The following is a 16,296-nucleotide window of genomic DNA, read 5'->3' as shown; positions in this document are numbered from 1 at the left end:
CGCTCTGGGGACTCCAAAAGGAAAATAAACGTATCTTTGAGTAAGCCAAATAAGACCAGTAAAAACATGTAAATAAACACATACCAGTGAAACGCGAGTAAAGCATTCTCTTCGAGTCTCTTTTGCACTTTTCGCTTGTGCATTTGCTTCGCTTTTTTGCTGCTGCTCTGAGTGGGCACAAAATGACACATTCGACTCTAGTAAGATTCAACGCAACGCTAAAGAAATGTCTATTTATTTTTATTTGTATCTATATACAAATTAATTTGATTTTCTGCACAATAATAATTTGATTAATGGATAATCGAGTGGTGGAGTGTTTATTTTTTGTCGTCGAAATTGTTAATTGCCGCCGGCCCAGACTAATGGCTTATGGAACTTCGAATAAAATAAACGCGCGGGCAGGAGGGGGAGCTCGGATTCGAACCATTACAGCAAAACGGTTCTATTCGAAACGAGTTTCGAGAGCAGAAGAAGCCTCGAGACGAGACCAATGAAAGAGGCAAAATATATTGAGAAAAAAAACAGCAACAGACAAGAGAATATTCTACACAATATTCACACGTGTAAACATATTATTTATTGTGCTGTTAATTAATTGCTTTGCTAATTGCATAATGCTGCTAAATTTAGTTGCATGCCACACACACACACACACACACACACACGACACCTAGAGAGACCTACCAACCACCCATCCATCCAACCAAGCATCCAGCACGCGATTCCCTCTCGAAAATATCCCACAATATTTATGTACTAACCATGCATCTTGGCCGATATGTGCTACCCACTTTCTTTTCTCCCCTTTCTACCCGATCCCATCCATAACCGTAACCGTAATCAGATCCCGACAATGAGAAGTTGTCCGGCCTACCACATTCGACAACTGGTTCACTAAGCTCAATCATCACGACGTCCATAGCATCCTCCGAACCGGATCCTGGTGCAGCGAGTGCCGGCGGCGGTGGAGGTGCGGGAAGCGGCGGCGGTGGCGGCGGCGGCGGCAGCGGAGGCAGCGGCCCCAATGCCCTGGTGGCAGCAGACGCAGCCAGCATCGCTGGCATCAATGGCAGCTCCGAGGAGAAGCTGGCACTTAATCGGCCTGGCATCAAGCAGGAGAAATGGTCAACGATCCTGCTGCAGGTCTCCATACCGTTCTTCCTCGCCGGCATTGGAACCATCGGGGCTGGCATTGTGCTTGGAAAAGTAGAGGTAAGAAATAACTAGATTAAAACAAAACAAAAACAACACCTGATAATGCCCGGGAACGCTCTGCCGTGTAACCGCCGATAAGACGTTAAGAAAATCAACACACGAAAGGCGAAACGAAAAGCCAAAATTGCGGCAATTGTAAATTGTAAACAACATTTTAATTGCCGTTGATGTCCGACCATTAAAAAAGATTCAAGCAAAAGCCCCAAGCTACGAAAGAAAATTATAAGTAATTAATAACAACAGTGGTGGGAAAATTTCCAAGCTGCAAAAACTAGTACAAATAAGTTGCAACAAAAAAATATTTATCGAGGAAGTTGTGCATTAAGTAAATGATTTAAATTACATTTTAATGCTGCAGCAGCAGCACCACCACCTGAACTGTATCAAAATTCGTCTCGTCCCTCGATTTTATACTACTTTTATGCGTTGCTAGAATTTATCATTCATTTATCATTGTCTGCGAATGTGAATTTAATTTGCCTGCTAATTGATGGGCTGCCTGCGATGGTAAAAGTTCTGGGCCAAACTGGCACCAAACTGAATATGTTTGGAAATCGCCAGACTTGAGACAGACAGACAGACAGACAGAGAGCTTAGCTTTACACACAGCCATATAGCTTGGTCGTATCTGAATTTATATTGCAATATAAATAAATAAATTGTTCTCTGGCTCTCCCTCTACCCAGAAATGGTACGTCTTTAAGAATGTGAGCGAGCTGTTTATCCTGGTGCCGGCGCTGTTGGGTCTGAAGGGAAATCTGGACATGTGCCTCGCCTCGCGTCTGTCCACACAAGTGAATCTGGGGAATATGACGAGCCGGCAGGATGTGGTGCGAATGATTGTGGGCAATATAGCATTGGTGCAGGTCCAGGCCACTGTTGCCTCCTTTCTGGTGGCCATGTTCGCTGTGAGCGTGGGTGCGGCCATGACAGGAGAATTCTACTTTGAGAACGTAATGCTGCTGACAGCCTCGGCCATGTTCACGGCCACCTCATCGTGCTTTGTTTTGGGTAAGTGCAGCAGCAGGGATAAATCTCAAAAAACATAACCCAAGATATTTCTTTTCCACTAGATTTCGTTTTGGTGGCTGTGATCCTGTTCTCGCAGAAATACCACTTGAATCCGGATAACCTGGCCACACCGCTGGCCGCCTCCATCGGCGATGTGGTGTCCATAAGTCTGCTCTCCTTCATTGCTTCGCTGCTGTATGAGAACATAAGTGAGTCTCTTGGTCTCCACCATTCTATTGTAAGCCATATTGACTGATCAAATTTCCTGTTCCATTTAGAGACCCATCTGTGGATCACTTTCATTGTGATCACCTGCTATCTGGTGCTGTTGCCCATGTGGGTGCTGATTGTGATGCGGAACGAGTACACGCGTCCGGTGCTGAAGAGCGGTTGGGTGCCAGTGCTGTCGGCCCTCTGCATAAGTGGGTAGGTTTGATCGTTCAAGTGCCAAAACAAAACTACAACAAAGAAACGTGCCAAAAGTTAGAGTCTCAAGCATCGAGAATCGGGGCCGTGATAAGCACAAATCCCCCACAGCACAGCACACACATGGCAAAGCGTCAAGTTTCTGCTGACTATATTTAGGTATCGATCGGTGGCTTCATTAATGCCAAATCATGTCCAGGCGTCAAGAACTCTACTACGTAGATGGCTGTCTTTATATTTATAGATTTCGTACATCTGGGAATGACCAGGTGAAATTTGTGTCCCTGAATTCACGTTTTTGGCAGCAGGTCAATTGCAGGGAGACCCAACAATCACATATAGATATTTAAATCTTCAAACTATAATTAGAATTGGAAGCAGAATTCCCACTTCCCAATGTGCCAGCAATTATTTGGCATGACTTTGCAGGAACTTTGTCTACGATTTGCAAACATTTGTAATACCAAAATTAAGATCGAATCATAACTAATTTTATAATCTTTTATTTGCGTCTTTTGATAGACTTGGCGGCCTTGTTTTGGATGCTGCTGTTGAGGTCTTTGATGGCTTTGTGGTCTTTCAGCCGATCATTAATGGAATTGGCGGGAATCTGGTGTCGGTGCAGGCAAGCAAGATATCGACAATGCTGCATCAGAGCTCAATTATTGGCATTATACCACCGCACGCAAAGATCTGGGAGTGGCCCTGGAAGGCGTTATTCAAAGGCGGTAAGAGTGAGAAGGAGCACTTAAGACGATTGCAAATAATAATTTAAAATATGTTTAATCTCGTTGCAGTTCCCTATGCGAAGACAGCAAGGATACTCATCGCCATGTCCATACCGGGCAATGTGCTGTTTATTTTTGCGGCTGACTACATAAACATGCACACCTCAACCGTGTCCTGGGTGTTTATGCTCTCCTATCTGCTGGCCAGTTTCATTCAGGTACGGATCCCTGCCCAGTCCTCTCTCGCTCGCTGAAGCTGGCTAACTGAATGTCTGTTCTGTTTGCCGTAGGTAACGCTGCTGCTGTACATTGCCCACATCATTGTGCATGCCATGTGGAAGTGGAAGATCGATCCGGACAACTCGGCCATACCCTACCTGACGGCGCTGGGCGATCTGCTGGGCAGCAGTCTGCTGGCCGTCGCGTGGATCTTCACCATGTCCGTGGGCATGCAGTACGGTGCTGGCGTGGAGAATGCTCTCAATGCACCCAACTAAATGGCAAATGTTTCCTCCTAAACTAATGCAATAGAAACAACAAACACAAGAAACCCAAACAAAATGAAAGCAGCCGCAAATCAATATAAAGAACTGTTATGTACCTAAAGAGAAAAGCAAAATAACAACATAGAAATCCTAGAAGTTGTATGTATAGTCTGTACCAGTCTTATGTAACCCACAAAAACACCAACACACACATAATAATTTCCAATGTTTAGTTTGTCCTTTTGTCCTTCACATGGCTTTTGCTTGTGTTCTCCTTCAATTTTGCTCTACAAACGAAGTTATGTTCGAGTATATAGCCCATACATCTGTACATATATTTGTATACATGGCAGGCGTGGCTGCATAATATTTTTTAAGGCTTTTAGGACAATATTATACACAATTTAAAGAGTTATATGCGTATACAAAATGGGGGAAAACGACAGAGCTAGACTTTTGCATGTGCAACGGGGCATTGCCCAGCCCTTGTTCTTGTTCCTTTTGCTTTTGCTTTAACCCTTCTACTTTTGTTAACCCTAAGGCAGCCAAACAAGAAGTAATAATTGAATCGTGTAAATGCAAAAGTAGTCCTTAACAATAGAATAAAAATACTTAATTCCCATGTTGGTTAGTCCCTAACTAGCCTAAAACAATGTCTAGTATTAGCGCAGATTTGATTTTTGCAAATCTCGCTTAATTTTTTTTTTTCCTTTTTTTTACTATTAATATTGTATATTTCCATTTCCAACCTGCCCACCCCAGCCCCTAAGAGAGAGAGAGAGAGAGGCAATAATTGAACACACGGCAAAACGATATTTATTATTATTATTGCACATTAGTTAAGACGCGTGTGCATTCCTCTTTTAATTGTATATTTGTATAGAAATGTATTTTTTTTAAGTTAAAGCGTGCTTTGTTTTTTTTTTGCTATTTGTTTGTTTATTTCCTTAAAACCGAAAAATGATGTAAAGTGCGCGTGTGCGTGGAGTGTAAAAACGAAAGAAATGCGAACAGGGATAATGAAAACGATGAGAATGAGAGAAGTTCTGAAAGGAAATGTGATCGATATTTAGTTATAATAATAACAATAATTATAAATTAATGTACATCATAAACGAGAGGGCATCATTATTGTGTAATACTTGAAACAATAATACCAATTAAATAAATATGTTGGAATAAACGAAAGCAAAACGTTCACAAAGAAAGAAAACAACTCACCCACCCTCTAGTTTGAATTGATCTTTGGCGGGCTCTCTAGGTGCGCTCTCACACATTTGCCATCGATATATCGATCACCTATCGATATATCGCCAGCATGCACAGCCAACTTAAGTCCGATGCCGAAAATTTAACTACTTTACGCGCAAAATAAACAATATTGTTTTCCAAAGTGTCAATTAAGTTATTGAGAGCTAAACATGTACCGTGCCATGCCCAGACGAACCAGCGAGTTTCGCGAGGATGCACACGAGGATGGGGAAAAGCGGCAGACCAGGTACGCTGGATTACAAATTGCAATTGTTGTGTTTCTCTTTTTTCTAATGCAATTTTGTTTTCCCGCTGTGCTTCTTGCAGGCTAGGCATGCGCAGCATGGCCACGCCCACACCCATGAAGGGCAGTAGCATGGCCAAACGGTAAGGAATGAACAGTCGGCAGTTACATTGGTTTTAATGGTTACTTTTAAATATCCGTCAGGCCATCGAACTCACGCTTGGGCCAGCCATTGTGCCTGGAGCGAGATCGCGGCAGCCAGATGGGTGTGCCGCCGAACCGCACACCCATGAGCAGCCATCGCAAGGGCTCCGAGGTGCCGCACCACTCCAACAAGAAGTGGGTGGCAGAGAAGGCGCAACAGATTCAGGACTACCTGCACGCCATTCTACCCAGCCACGCCATACAGGGCATCACGGGGGACTTCTTCAATCGCGGCTCCGGGCTGCGCCAGATGACAACGAAGCAGTTTGTGGGCATAATTAACTTTTTCTTTCATCAAATCTCGAGGAACCGGGTGACGGTGGGCAGCAACCACGTGGAGGACATTATGAATACGCTGCAGAAGCTCAACTATCCGTATCAGGTGAACAAGTCGTCGCTGATGACGCCAACCACACAGCACTCGTTCGGCCATGTCATCGTGATGCTGGACTTTCTGATGGACTTTGCCCCACAGCCGGAGGCCGTGGAGGAGGGCAGAGATTTCCCCTTTATGGAAACAGCCGAGCAGCACAGCGCCTACATGCACAGCATGGCCTCCGAGTCGTTGGCCATGTCCACCACTCAGACACCAGCCATCGTGCTGGACGAGGAGCTGATCGAGCTGCTGTTGGTACAGTCCACGGCCTGCTTCTCGCTCTGGGACCAGGAAAACAACGAGGAAGAGGCGCTGCTGCAGGCCCGCACCAGAGACAAGGTAATCAACAAGAAGTGCGACCTGGCCGACAGCCGGGCCTTGGACGCGGACATAGATGCGCTCAAAAAGAAGCTCAGCGACCTCGAGCTGAAGCTGGAGGAATCGCTGCCCGGCGATGGCAAGAGGTTTAAGCAGCTGGAAAGCCTCAGCCGCGAGCAGAACCAGCTCGGGCAGCAGCTGCAGGCCATTCAGCAAGAGGATGTCATGAAGCTGAACTCCATACAGGAGCTGCGCTCCAGCGCCAAGCAAAAGACAGCGGACCTCAAAGCGCTGCGAAAGGAGCTGCGCCACATACAGCAGACAGTGTCCAGCCAGCGGTACACGGCGCAGCAGCTGAAGGATCTGCAAGTGCAGTGCACAGATCGCAGCAACGAGTCGAAGGTCTATGAGCGCCAGATAAAGGAGATCACCGAGCGCGAGCTCAATCAGCAGGTCATGCTGTCACGCTCCAAACAAAAGCTCTTGGACAAGATTGAGCAGTTCAACTGCCATGCGCGCAACATCTGCATGGATTCGGTGATCTGCAAGGCCAGCGGCAAGGCCAAAATGGAGCTGACACTGTCGCTGCAGCCCAGGCACGAGGAGGTGCTGCATGGGCATCAGCGTCTGGCCAAACTGGCCGATCGCTTGCGTCTGTATCGCCAGCAGACCGCTGGCCGTTGCAAGCACGTGGAGGATGAGAAAGCCAATCTAATCCAGATCAAAGGCAAGCTGGACACGCAGCTGGCCAGCCTGGGCTCAGAGTTGCGCGCACAGAAGCAGTCAATGGCCCACATGGAGGCCAGCCACAAGAGCAAGCTCGAAACATTGGCGCACGACGAGCAGCAGCTGATCGACACTCAGTACGAGCTGGCCACCCGGATGGAGCAACTGCAGGCCGAGGAATCCAAGCAGCACCTCCAGCTGAACAACGTGAAGCAGCAAAACGAGGATCTCATCACGGGCGTCGAGTTGCGACAGCAGCAGGCACTTCAAGCGCACAATAGCTACCTCGATAGATACGAAGAAACGCTGGCCGAAGCCGAGGAGGAACTCAAGGCTGTGCAGCTGACCATCGAGGAGAACGAGAAGAAGTTGTCTGAAGCCAAGCAGCAGATATGCAGCACCGAATTACCCTCCTTCGATGTTGTTTTCCAAGCCATAAAGAACTACTAAACTCTGAGGCATTCGAGTTGCTCATTTTTGTACGTTAATAAATTATTTTATAGCCGTTTAAGGTACCTATATAAATGGCTCTTGCTTGGTCTTTGTGGTCTGTGCGTCTATCGATGCAGCAGAAGAGACTTTTGAGAATGTAGAACCTAAAGCAAAAGGACTGCATATTCCTCCTTAATGCTCTTAGCTAGAGGAATTTGCATTAAGGCTAGCTGGGAATTCATTGGGTTAATGGCGATTGGATGGCGATCTTCCTGCTGCTGCTCTGGCGGCTGCTTCTTGATCTCGAATCAGCCTTGACTTGACAGCTGCTTCGATTGAGCAAATATAAAATCAAATTTAAGTGATTTTAATTAAACATTTTTTATGGGATTGCTGGTTTATTTGTTGGATAACATTTGTTGTTGGACTAAAGGTTAGGACTCTCGAACGCACTGGACAGAGGCGGAGTTCCCTTCCTTTATCGTAAATACATTTGATTTTTCTTTGAGTTGCTTATTGCCACGCGGATGAAAGTTTCTCTATTTTTGGATTACAAATTGCACTTGGAACGGCTTAGCTTTAGCTTTAAATAGATTATAGTACATATACATACATACATTGTGTGTGTGTGTGTGTGTGGCGGGTGGGCAAGGGTGTTACACATAAATATTAAATAAATATTATTTGGCCAATTTTAGGTGATCGAGAAAGAAAAAAAAACAATCGAGACACATGGAGAGTGAGACACAAAATTTGTTTCGTAATAAATTAATTAATAATTATCATTATGGGCTTAGTTAAGTGTGTTTGTTGTTGTTTATACAATGCAGCTTATACTCTGCTGTGGCGCTGCCTGCGCGCTTACACAATGAACACATCTCCATTGTTACGCTCTAGGGCGGAGGTTGCGGCTGAGGCTGCCACATCAGCGGCACAGCCGGGCCGCAGTGGTTGCTGCGCTATGCTCGCGTGTGGACTCTCTTCGGTTTTGTCGAGCAGCTCTGCCTCGCGACCAATCTCCACAATGCCCTGCTGCTGCTCCATGGAGACATTCCGTGACTCGTGAGCCTCCTCCAGGTCCGTGCTGTGGCTGTTGTTGATGCTGTCCTGGCCAGCCAGGTGTATGCTCACGCCAGCTATATCCAAATCCTCGGCATCTTTGTGATTCTGGAATGTAACTGAGATCTCTTGGGCGGCAGCCACAACCACTGATGCTGACGCTGCTCCAACTTCGCCGTCGTCTCCGCTTTCAGAGCCTGCTCCCCCATTGCCTGGATTCGCTGGTGTAGTTGTTATCGCTGACCACCAGCTGGAGAAGGCGCCCTTGGCCTGCGAAATGGCACCGCCAACCGCTCGACTTGTGGTATTTACGGCCTGATTGATTTTACGTCCACTCTCGCTGTTCTGCATGGTCCTACGGGTATGGGGAGCGAGATTTACTATGGAACTAAGACCAAGCGGGCTCTGCTACTTACTGTGCCAGCTTCAGTTTCATGTCCGTCACGGATAGGGTGCCAGCAAAGGGATGGCCAGCGGGCAGGGCTTCAAAAAATTCGGGTTCAGGTCGGACATCGAACCATTCCTGGTAGCATTGGGTGCGCTTAAAGGCGCCAATAAAGTGTGCATTGAAATGATCGTTGTCCTTGGGCGTGGAATCTAACAAGAGAGAGGGAAGCATTCATAAGAGGGTCCTGGACCTGAGGGCGCACCCACCTGGAGCCACAGCGGTGCGTAGTAAGGCCAGAATGTAGCCCTGAAATTGTTCCCTAATCCAATACTCGCTGCCCTCCGCATCCTCCTTGGGCGTTTGCACATGCTTCATTATGTAGTCCATGTAGCGCAAGTCCTCGGTGCTCAGCACCAATTGGCGACGCAATTCCGGATCGTGTGCATCCAGATTGGCCGCCTCAATGTCAACCAGAACGTCGGCCAGCTGTCGCTTCTGCTGGAACAGAACGTTCGAGGTGCCAATGACATAGGAGAGGACCATGGGATCGCTAAGCAGATCCATATAGGGCAGCGACAAGTACGGCAAGCAGAGATTGCCGCTGGCAAAGATGCTAACAGGTGCACGATACTCATCCGGATTGACGGCGCACAGAGCGGCCAAGTTGGCTATAAAGAGGGAGACAGAGGAAGACACATTGTACACACGAAGACAAAGGATGCTTTCGGTCACTTACAGGCTAGTGTATCCACGCTGGCCTCGCGAGTCAGCGAGCTATTGCGTCCGTTCGAGTCCCGTGGCGATGAGGATGATGCAAAATTCGAGTCCTGCGACTGCGAATTCGGTGTGGAGTGGGGCGAGGTGTCGCCGCTGCATTGGGAACCCGCCGAGGCAGCCGAAGAGACCAAAGCCAGATCCTCCGCCTCACCCTCGGCCGCCGTTGCGCTTTCAGGCGTCAGTTTGGGCTCCTCCTGTGTGGTGCCAACCACAGCCTCAGCGGCAACGGCAGCGGCAGCGGCAGCCAGAGCTTGCGCCTCGCGTTGCAGCGAGTCGGTAAAGTCTGGCATGGGCGAGAGCGGCCGCGAGGTGCGCACACAGGCCACCTCCTGGAAGCCCTTCTCCAGCAGACGCGGCACCAGCGAGGCCATGCCCAGGATGAGCACACACATGCCGCGCACCGGAGACCCAAAGCAGACAACGCGACGCTGCAGCAGCAGCAGCTTGAAGAGGATCAGTGTCTTGTGGCGCCAGTGTAGGACAATTTCGCGCAGCGACAGTCCCACATGGAAGTGGCGCAGCGGGCGATGTGACTCATCGTCCAGCAGGCAGGCATTCAGCTGCTGATAAGCCTTCACCAGCAGATCCGTGCAGCTAAAGTCGCCCTGGTCAAAGAATGCGTCGGCTATCAGGGCCAGCTTGACCTCGATATAGCCATAGATGGGCTGGCGGGCCAATATGCAGACCGATTTCTGCACTGTGCTTCGTGTGACATCGGCTGTGCGGATTTTCAGCTTCTCCACGGGTATCTGGCGGTAGCAGGAGACGCCATAAATGCTGGCCGCCGGCTCAAACAGGCTGGGAAGATTAAAGAAGACCGTGTCCTCGAGGAAATTGTGCGAGCCGTCGGGCAGGGCCAGTGTGGGTAAATACTTCCAGCCGGATGGGCACTCGTTGCGACCACTGGAGCCGGCTATCAGTGGCGGATGGGAGAACTCCACCTGGCATCCCAGCTTATGGTGGAAGCCCACCACCAGGATGTGCAGTATCGGTGGCTTGTTTTCCGGCTCCATGCTGATGCTTGCCATCACGGCGACACGCACACACACAACACAAACACACACACAAATGCGTTGCGCTGTGTCAGGCTCTGCTGCGGTTAAACAAATTCCCCGATTGACAAATCGAATAGGCGGTGGGCAATGATAAGCCTAGCGCAGTCAGGATTGCAAAATCCACATTAGCAGGAGGGTTCACTCACGCACAGCTACTCGGTGCTCAGTTTCAAAGTGTATGGCAACCGCTGGTGCTATTTGCAATTGTCTTTCTTCTTTCTGCGCGATAAATGTTATTGTTTTTGCTGAGTTTTTTGTTTAAAAAAATTTACAGTGTGTTGGTGATGGGGTGACTAGCAGTGTGACTGCAGAATTATCGATAAGATATACCGACAGACCACCGGAAATATACCCTTTCATTTTTTAAATATACTGCTAATATACCGTGTATCTTAAATCATTTTCCTCGAGTTTGATCTTCTGTTTAACATTACCAGCTGGTTAGGACTCTCAGCTTTAAAACTGTAATTTTACTCGTATCATCATTCAATTCTCCATAAGATTGGCTGATTTTCATGATTTATCTTTATTGGATTGATTTCAAGATAAGGTTGTCACTTTTCGCAGCTGGCCAAACAAATTAGATTTTCAACGGTAAAATAAATTCCCATGTTGAAAGAGAGAAATATCCCTCAAGAGAGAGGGGAAAATTCCTGAGGTGAAGAGAGGTGCTAAGGTGAATAGAGAAAATTCACAAAGGACATTTGAAAAACATGCGTATGGCAGTTTCGATACCCTATATTCTTGAACTATCACAACCATCATAGTGGCACGGGAAACCGCATGGGCTATATCGATATGCCCATATCGATATACCGATCACTTCGAGCAGTTGGCGCCAAACCATCAGCGACTAAAATATTTTTAAGGGAAAATCATATTCATTTTAGTAGATTTACATGCCCAAAAACTCAACCATGCCAAAAAGTGCATGAAAAGTCAATAAGAACAGAGAACCTTACAGTTTTTTATCAACTTATTAAGAGCTGACTACGTTACCCAATTACTCAACATCCATATAGATACCTTTCTTCACTTCATTTGAAAAATCGATTTACATCAGCAAAAGTTCACGTCTTAGTTAGTTTTTGGTAATTATATGGTCACGTTTTCCATAACTATTATCTCCCACAAAATGAAAGTCTCTTCAACATATTTACAACCATTTCCGAGTTTCGGCTCTCTCACACACGCCCTCTGTCGGAGAAAGGTGCAAATGTACATATGGATGTGTTGGAATAACAAACAGCTCACTACGTTCCCCCTCGTTTCACTCTTATAAGAAAGAAATTCAATTTTAATGGGAAAAGTTACACTTAATATTTCCTAGAGCAATAAATAAAATTGTTAAACAGATAGTCCCACCCAATTTGGTACCCCTACCTCGTAAAACACTTGTCTGTAAGGTAAAGTAAAACCAGGATCATTTTATTTAATTTTTATTCATCAACAATAATTTACAGTCTTCCATTTGCCATTTACCTAACTGGAGAAGTCTACTTTCCTGTTTCTCTACTGGATAGATACATTTTAATGTTCGTTTTAAATTGTAAACAAATCGATGCCTAAAAATGATTCTGAAAATAAACGTGTAATATTATACATATAATGGACCATATACAATTTCTGCGTTTGATTTCGTTCCTAAACGGTTTTGTATTTTCTGCCGTTTCCTGTGGGGGTTTCTCGTATGTGTATTTTTCCTCTTGGATATTTCTGTGTTATTTCTCCTCTTCTTTTCTTCTGGTTTTTTTTGTTGTTGCTTTCATTTTCATTTCATTTAATTTAGTTAAGACTTATTTTTAAATCGACTATCAAACGTATAGAATCTAAATTTGGACCGCAGCGAGTTGTTTGTCTTTACAAGATATGCTTGCCTGGCCCGAGACCTGGAATGCTCTGAGCCATTTCTATTAAATGAAAATTGAATGCATTATGCGTTAGGAAAAATATATTCTCTTGCACAGTCGCAAACATTCCATAGATTGGCAATGTTCTAAAAGACTTTTCAAGCAGATATTTTTAATTCAAGAATTTGAATGCAACAAATATTAGAAATTCGCCACAATATGGTCTATTTTTTTGCAGTTTTTATTTGCCAAATAATTTCGAGACTGTTGCCCAACCAATAACTATTTCTGTGATCCATTTGTAAGTTTTGAAAATCTATTTCTTTCCAGATTTCCGGTATTGTTTATGTTATTCATGATCTATGGATATATTACCGACAGTTACCCGTAGACCTCGCCCCAGAAAGTTGGCCTATAGATAGATATACGCATACTTGTAAGATATTTAAACAAATACACGCACAGATGTGCACACAAATTATATATATGTACATTTGTATGTGTGTATATCTGTGGCAGACTTCGTGCATATGAGCGAAGGCTATAGACGAGAGCGCCCACACAAATGGCCAAAAATAGAACAACAAAAATCTGAAAACTGTGCTATTTGTTATTCCCTGATTCTGGTTGTTGATGCTGAAGATGATGCGAATTGAAATTCAGTTGAAGGCATACCCATACCATCTCTATATACATACATGTCTGTGTGTATATCCGATGTACATAGTACATACGTATGTGCAATTATGTACAGATTATTGAAAGAGTTGGCCCGAGGTTTGCCATAAGTTTAAAGTTGTTTATCGAACTGAGAATGTTACGTGAACCCTAGCCAGATGGCGACCAGCCAGTTCTGCCAAATATCTTTTGCTGGATTTACTCACTCTCACCCCTGGCAGACATGCTTTAAGCTATCCAACAGCATCCGACTCTTCTTCCCACCTGCCCACCTGTGCCCCATTGCAGCTCGGCAATTTGGCAATTTGGCAATTTGGCAAGCAGTGCATGCCAGTACCTAGACCGTACCGGACGACCCATATCCCACCTATACAGTTACATATATCTACATAGATGTAGATATCTTATGTACATATATTCGTATTGTGCATACATATTTACGGCCAAGATGCAGATACAAAAATGTTCTAAATTTAAGAGACACACGGATACGTTTTCCCCCACCAGCCGAATCAAAACAAAAATCTTAACACCACAAATATATTGTACAGATCATTATTATTAGACAAGTCCGGGATCGGATTGGTTTTACAACACTTTCTATGGTATAATTATGTAATGTAATGTTAGGCCGTTCACTGAAATACACATTTAACTTTACAAATATTCCCATTTATTAATGTTGTTGCACAAAAACCCTTTAAGTCCGTGGCCCAACAGGCACTGACAACGATATTGCACAGGCCAATTCCGCATAAAATTTGCTTTTACCGGCACTGCAATGTTTTTCGATGACCATCAGGACACTCGACGGACACTCCTAAACCATTGCAATTGAAGTATTAATTTATTAATATTAAATAAATAAAATTTTGTCTTATTTTAGTCGCTCTTTTGTTGATTTTTGGTTGTATTACTTACATGAGTCGTGCCTTTCAATCATGTTTAATATACTTCATGTAATTTCTGTGCTCTATGTACCGATCTTAGCTGAAAATATCATCATTAAAAGTGGCAACGTTAATGAATGCAGCTCTTTAAATTATCAGTAGTTATAGATGGCTTATAGATAGGGTAAATATTGTATTGGTGGTCGGAGCAATGTGCTTAACGCACAGAAGAAATGTTTTCGACCCTATAAAGTATATGTGTACATTCTTGATCAGCTTCAATAGACGAGTCGAAATAGCTATGCCTGTCTACTCTGTCCGTCCGTCTTGATGAGCGCCTAGTACTCAGAGACTCAGAGACAGAGCAACCAAATTTTGCAACCAGACTGCTGTGGTATCACACTAATATAAATACATTGCCACAATTTTTGATATACGGGAAAAAATTCTCCGCAGATAGGCCATAGCTAACTGATCACTGAATTAGAGTAGGATTGGCTCCCTGTTATAGCCAGAATGACACAATTAATTTCAAGTTTCTGCCAACCAATCTCCGAACAAATATAACTTAGAAATTTATAGAGTGGAGCTCAACAATGAAAACTTCCTTCGAATATTCCATAAATGAAAGTTCGCTAGGACTGCGTTAAGTACGAACTCCACTTCATTGCAGCCAGGGAATGGCATACGCACATTTATTTTTTCTGGTTGAACTAAAGCACATTGCAAGCCTAGGATAAATAAAATATTTGTATGCATGAACCAGCAAGCATGGGAGGAATCATTGATACGATGGCTGTGTAGGGCCTTTTTTTACTAGGACCAGCTAAATATTCTCAAAAATGCAGTTTTGAACCGTTGCTGCACCGACCAAAACGGGATGCTGTGCCTGCAAGTATTTCAATTAATTCTAAAGTTGTATCCCACTTCTGGAAGAATCTCAAAATGCATACCAAACGTGCATCTGTATGTACTTCCATCCAAAATGAATACCCTTCCGTGGATGGTAGAAAATCGAGTGTTGAAAAAAAATGCTATGAACATATGCAGACGAATCCAATGACTGCATTAAGTGACTGTAAAGTAAGTAAGGGCATAGAGAATTATTCGGCGAAAGTATCCATTAAATAAAAAAAGAAATGAAAGGAACAAAACAGAGGTAAAAAAAAGAAGAGAAAATCAGAACAATGACGAATAGATTCAAGTGTTAGACGAATGGCAATGCGATGGGGGCCACCTAAGGCCGCGCGACGTCAGCACTGGGCCACATAAATAATTACATACTGTACACACATATACACAGGTACATATATATTGATATCATAGTGTGTAAATATAGTAGGTACGAGAGTTGTGGGACGTGCACTTTGGGGCCGAAATGGGGTTCAAATGCTGCAACAATTCCCGAATTCTCGAATGTGCCGCACCAACACACGCGAATATTGAATATTTTTATGGATGGAAACTCTGGCTATACATAAGTCCACACATAGGTACACCTACGAGCTATATGCAAGTGAATGGCTCTGAAATTGATGTTCTACGATATTTGATTCCAAAAACAAATGTGTAAAGAGCCAGCGAAAGCCGCCAACGCACCCAAAAAGCTATATGCTCTATATCTAGTTGGGTTTATATGTGCATATAAATATGTATATATAAATATGTTTATATGCTGTATAAACCCCCCCCTCCGTTTTCGCTCTCGCTCTGGCCAATTGGAAAATGATCATTTTGGAATATTTTGGATGTGTGAGGAGGCAAGTTTATGTTTCAGTTGCAGCCCACCTGAAAATTGCTGCCGCCAACCACACACCCACACGCACACAGGACTGAGTGGCACATGTATACCCCCCACCCGACCCTGGGCCGGCCACTTGTTGCCACATCGGGGCATATATCTGGCCTCTTCACGCCCGTTCGCCTAACGCGACGATTGTGGTATATAGCAGGCGATCGCATAGCACTCGGGCGGCCTCTGGTATGAGTATTCGTATCCCCATGGCATGTGGACTCGTGCTGGGCTGGGGGGGGGGGGGGGGGGGGGGGGGGGGTGAAAGTGTTATTTTTTCATGTGCCTAGCCGCGCACGCAGACATTATGTCAATTCACACCTCTGACGAACGTGTTTTTTCTGGCATTTTTGGCCGAGAACTTCACACCACCGTTCAGCACGCTCTT

The 16,296-nt window shown here is 45.0% G+C and overlaps 3 protein-coding genes across 7 annotated transcripts in view; 2 read left to right on the top strand and 1 right to left on the bottom strand.

The window, feature by feature from the left end:
- LOC117588516 (solute carrier family 41 member 3) overlaps positions 1–16,296 on the top strand; it is a 42,192-nt gene that overhangs the window by 20,198 nt on the left and 5,698 nt on the right. For 2 of the 5 annotated variants that reach the window (XM_034279843.1, XM_034279841.1), the window contains 7 exons: positions 848–1,215; positions 1,905–2,229; positions 2,292–2,438; positions 2,508–2,655; positions 3,178–3,383; positions 3,453–3,601; positions 3,674–5,068. In XM_034279843.1, the coding sequence (XP_034135734.1) occupies positions 848–1,215; positions 1,905–2,229; positions 2,292–2,438; positions 2,508–2,655; positions 3,178–3,383; positions 3,453–3,601; positions 3,674–3,880 (1,550 nt within the window). In that variant the 3' untranslated portion in view covers positions 3,881–5,068. Of the gene's footprint in view, positions 1–847; positions 1,216–1,904; positions 2,230–2,291; positions 2,439–2,507; positions 2,656–3,177; positions 3,384–3,452; positions 3,602–3,673; positions 5,069–16,296 lie in introns of those variants that run through there. The other 3 variants (XM_034279846.1, XM_034279842.1, XR_004574142.1) reach the window with 2 other exon arrangements.
- Positions 5,194–7,502, top strand: LOC117588517 (kinetochore protein NDC80 homolog). The gene is made up of 3 exons (XM_034279847.1): positions 5,194–5,366; positions 5,447–5,506; positions 5,568–7,502. The coding sequence occupies exons 1-3, from the start codon at positions 5,290–5,292 to the stop codon at positions 7,435–7,437; spliced, it is 2,007 nt and encodes a 668-aa protein (XP_034135738.1). The 5' UTR covers positions 5,194–5,289; the 3' UTR covers positions 7,438–7,502.
- On the bottom strand, positions 7,811–10,993 carry LOC117588514 (late secretory pathway protein AVL9 homolog). Its single transcript, XM_034279840.1, has 4 exons — positions 9,603–10,993; positions 9,133–9,534; positions 8,895–9,075; positions 7,811–8,833 (listed from the first exon to the last, which is right to left on the bottom strand). The coding sequence occupies exons 1-4, from the start codon at positions 10,669–10,671 to the stop codon at positions 8,281–8,283; spliced, it is 2,205 nt and encodes a 734-aa protein (XP_034135731.1). The 5' UTR covers positions 10,672–10,993; the 3' UTR covers positions 7,811–8,280.

This window comes from Drosophila guanche, unplaced genomic scaffold (assembly GCF_900245975.1).
Source record: "Drosophila guanche unplaced genomic scaffold, DGUA_6, whole genome shotgun sequence".
Taxonomy (NCBI): domain Eukaryota; kingdom Metazoa; phylum Arthropoda; class Insecta; order Diptera; family Drosophilidae; genus Drosophila; species Drosophila guanche.
This window is presented reverse-complemented; position numbering and strand designations above follow the sequence as displayed.

Excerpts from the sequence above, each read along its gene's own strand:
- LOC117588517 (XM_034279847.1), top strand. The coding sequence starts at position 5,290 with ATGTACCGTGCCATGCCCAGACGAACCAGCGAGTTTCGCGAGGATGCA. Across the intron at positions 5,367-5,446 it reads GGGGAAAAGCGGCAGACCAG|GCTAGGCATGCGCAGCATGG; the intron begins GTACGCTGGATT and ends TGCTTCTTGCAG. Across the intron at positions 5,507-5,567 it reads GGCAGTAGCATGGCCAAACG|GCCATCGAACTCACGCTTGG; the intron begins GTAAGGAATGAA and ends AATATCCGTCAG.
- LOC117588514 (XM_034279840.1), bottom strand. The coding sequence starts at position 10,671 with ATGGCAAGCATCAGCATGGAGCCGGAAAACAAGCCACCGATACTGCAC. Across the intron at positions 9,535-9,602 it reads CAGCGTGGATACACTAGCCT|CCAACTTGGCCGCTCTGTGC; the intron begins GTAAGTGACCGA and ends CCCTCTTTATAG. Across the intron at positions 9,076-9,132 it reads ACGCACCGCTGTGGCTCCAG|ATTCCACGCCCAAGGACAAC; the intron begins GTGGGTGCGCCC and ends CTCTCTTGTTAG.